The 3,905-nt window shown below is 42.0% G+C and overlaps 1 protein-coding gene across 1 annotated transcript in view; it reads left to right on the top strand.

Moving 5' to 3' along the window:
* LOC101772008 (selT-like protein) overlaps nucleotides 1–3,452 on the top strand; it is a gene marked incomplete in the record, with an annotated part of 3,773 nt that extends 321 nt beyond the window's left edge. Inside the window, 4 exon segments of the mRNA XM_012844275.2 lie at nucleotides 1–85; nucleotides 195–265; nucleotides 2,395–2,710; nucleotides 3,054–3,452. Of these exon segments, the coding sequence (XP_012699729.1) occupies nucleotides 1–85; nucleotides 195–265; nucleotides 2,395–2,710; nucleotides 3,054–3,170 (589 nt within the window).
* Nucleotides 3,453–3,905: the final 453 nt, after the last annotated feature.

Raw genomic sequence — 3,905 nt, 5'->3', positions numbered from 1 at the left:
CCATCCCCATCCCCACCCGCCGCACCACCACCCACACCCGCCGCACCACCATCACCACCCCGACCCCGCCGCGGCAGCCATAGAGGTAGGTCATGAACCCTACCTGCCCGTGCCCGGAGCACTCTCTGCGCTGGAACTGCGACCGATCTCCGATCTGGATGGCGAATTGATGTGTTGTTTCGATGCGGTTGCAGGAGCCACGCGTCGATGGGGCTGGATTCGGCGCTACAGTCGAGCTGCAGTTCTGCGCCTCCTGCTCCTACAGGTGAGCCCAGTCCGTCCACTGTGTCTTGGGGTTACTGGTGGTTGCTTGCTCAATTGCCAAGGTTATTCGTTGCGTGCGTATCGGATGAACTTGAGCGTAGAGTTGATGTAGAGCGCAGTGAGCATTGGAATGTTGCGTCTGGCTGTAAATGATCATACGGTGAGCAATTTGTCTTGCATGATGGTAGTTATTTGGTGCTCCAATTCACCACTACCACAAGTGGATGATGGATATGTGACTGTCATGCATTTATAGATAGTTACTAACTTACTATTATGGTATTACACACAACAGTTACTCATTTTGTAACTTAATACGAAGTCAATTTATTAAAATCTGTAGTATGTTACAATGGTAGTGGGGAACTGGATAAGGGACAGGCGTCGGTCACCTATCCTTCATGATCGTGTGAATCGTCTGCTGAAGACCTTACAAAGAACAAGAAAGGTTCAGAGAATTGGATTAAAGGGAACAGAAATTAGTTACTCTGTTTAATGTTTGGATTTTTATGTCAATCCTTTATGATGAGTTTCAACTATCAGCGATGACACCCTCTCACGGTCGGCTGTTTTCCAAAGTTCACAAACTTGCACCCATAGCAGCTAGCTTGAGGTCAGGTATTAAATGATGAGGGTATGCATGATTCATTTTGTGTGAGATGATATCATAATTCATAAAAAATACTTGTTTGCACTACTTTACATGCTTCTAGCTTGAGTTTAACTGGTTCTTAACTTGTTTTCTTTTTTTCTCATCCTTTAATTTTTGTAAATACATCTTTTATGCAAACCATGTCTTCATGATGCTGTGATAGCATGGGCTATCCACTTGATAATTCTTCCAACAGTCCAAATGATCTTATATGCTTTACTTTGTTGTTTTTAAAGGTATATGGATCAAATTCAGTTGATAGGAAAATTGTGCCTGTGATTTTGCAAGGCTTGATAATTTGGCAAGCCAGATTATCAGCGTAAGCCTGTAAGGTCATGGTGTCAATTGTCATTGATTGAGAGTAGGAGAGTTGATAATTAGACAAACACCACTCAATTTCAATGCTACAAAGTTTGGTAATCATGGAAAGTAGCGAACTAAAGTCTCATTAAAAGCTGGCTTGTTCTGCAATCTGCATATGCCAGCAGCGTTCTTGCATTTTTTCATCTGTATAACTCTGCAGCATTGGAACTGTTATGTTGTCAGTTGTCTCCTATCTGGTCAAGGACCTTGACCACTATAAAAGGATCACGCTACCCTAGTGGAACTTGAGGAAATTTCCCCGTGTTGAAAATGAATTCTACGAAAGTGTGATTTTAGCAGTGGAGGCAATAGTTGGCTTTGAAATTTTGTTGCCCAGCAGATTGGGTTAAGCAATAGTTGGCATGGAAAATTTTTGGGCTGGCCATGCATAATAAGAGTAGTGTTTTAGGATGGTGAGTGGAGGTGAAATAGAGGCTGTTTCCTGAACACGTGTCCAATTTTACATGAAATGCATCAGAAACTGACCTTTTGTTCTCATAGGAAGAAAACCTAATCTAATGTATGGCATGGCTGCTGGTGCCTCACTTAAATTTTCAAACAACTGAGCTATTACTGTTCCTCCAGACCAGAACGCCTCTGACCTATGTTATTTTGACCGCGTAATCGCGTACTGTTGCTAGCTCATTATCTAATTTTTGTTTAGGAGGGCTATTTAATAAGCAATGAAAAGAATCATGCTAATCAAATCATATCATTTTAAACATGAGTCATTATATGGCAGTGCAGAACTAATTATTCTAGTAGCTCTTAATTATTATAGCTCTTAATTATTATATCATTATCTAACTTTTGTTTAGGAGGGCTATTTAATAAGCACTGAAAGGAATCATGCTAATCAAATCGTATCATTTTAAACATGAGTCATTATATGGCAGTGAGTCATTATATGGCAGTGCAGAACTAATTCTTCTAGTAGCTCTTAATTATTATATTATGATATGGATGTAGGAATTCTGTAACTAAAGAACAACTAGTTAATTCACTATTTTTAGCAGAAACAGAAAGAAGCAGTAAAAAATATATATTTGGTTCAACATGTTGAACCCACACTTTACATCTACATGTTATGCTGATTTTTTTTATCAATATTGTAGGGGAACTGCAATGACCATGAAGCGCATGCTGGAAACCTCATTTCCTGGCATCCATGTTATCTTGCATAATTATCCTCCACCCTTCCCCAAGCGTGTACTTAGCAAAGCTATCCCAATTGTTCAAGTTGGAGCCGTTGCAACAATAATGGCTGGTGACCAGATTTTCCCCAGACTTGGAATGGTTCCACCTCCATGGTACTACTCGCTACGTGCCAATAGATTTGGAACTATGGCGACAATATGGCTATTTGGCAATTTTGCTCAGTCCTTCCTACAAAGCTCTGGCGCCTTTGAAGTTTACTGCAATGGAGAGCTGGTATGCCTTCCGTTTTCCTTTCTGTTGACTTGTGGATTGCATTTCTACAGCCCGATGTGCTTGCTAGTATGAAACAATGAATTGGGCCAACTTTTAGGATTACTTTACTCCCATCAGAGTTATATCTGGATTCAGTTATTTCTTGTTGATCATGTACGCAATGGGCAGAGCGTTGAAGCTCTAGAATGTCTGTTTTCCTCATTTTCTTCCCTATCCATCCTTTCACTTTCTAGAGAACACCCTTTTGTAGGAATATGCTTGATTTGCGTGTTTGACTAGAGTAAGTATAGTGATATTAAACCTCATTGTTGTTTCTTTTACCAAAACTACTGCTGATTTTCAGGTATTCTCAAAATTGACTGAGCAGAGGTTCCCAAGTGAGTTTGAGCTGCGTGATCTCATCGGCAGCAGATTGCCCGAGTCGCCATTTGGGAGGAATCTGGGGAAAACATTTACTTGATGATCCCAGAAATCAAAACTCAGAATGCCACATTTTCGTCTGTTGCTATTTAGGTAGAGTAGATGGTAACTTTCAGAATTCAGTTGTTGATCTATTGAAGCTGCACAGCTTTTCTGTAAACACAACTTCCGGATGTATGGCTATAATGGGTCGCCTGAGTACCTGACACACGATGATCAACCGTTATGAAACATACATATGCCGCTGGAATATTGGGGGGCATTATGATCGCCTGATAACTTCTGGGACATTTGTAATATGCTGGAGTGTGACCTTTTCATGCATCGTGTATGATCACTTGTGTTCGCATGGATAAAGTGTGCTGATTGGCTTCGATAGTTCGATCAGACGCAAAGCCGGAAATGATAAAGTGTTTGCGTTACTTGGTTAGAAAGCCCGTTAATTTTACATTAGCAAAATGGTAAAGTGCGCTGCTGGAGGCCTTCACTGATGCAGTTGGGCCGCAAGTGATTGGTAAGACCTCACTAGGCCCAAGCAGCCCAGGACTAGGTCATTTCGGCGGGAAACCGGCGATGTGGAGAAGTCGTGGAACACTCAATGGTCTGCTGGGCAGGTCGTTCAAAATCGAAATCACTTCGTCGTCGTCTTGTGAGCAAAAGGGTGGCAAACTTTCCCCTCCCAGCCAGCCGCTCCCAAAGCTGTCCCTAGACCAACCTCAATAGACCATAACGACTGCGTCTGGGCCCACAGGAAGATCCCGGTGGAACTACCCCA

The sequence above is a fragment of the Setaria italica genome, chromosome III, assembly GCF_000263155.2.
Source record: "Setaria italica strain Yugu1 chromosome III, Setaria_italica_v2.0, whole genome shotgun sequence".
In the NCBI taxonomy this organism is placed as follows: Eukaryota; Viridiplantae; Streptophyta; class Magnoliopsida; order Poales; family Poaceae; genus Setaria; species Setaria italica.
The sequence above is the reverse complement of the archived record's forward strand: the minus strand, read 5'-3'. Positions and strand labels throughout refer to the sequence as shown.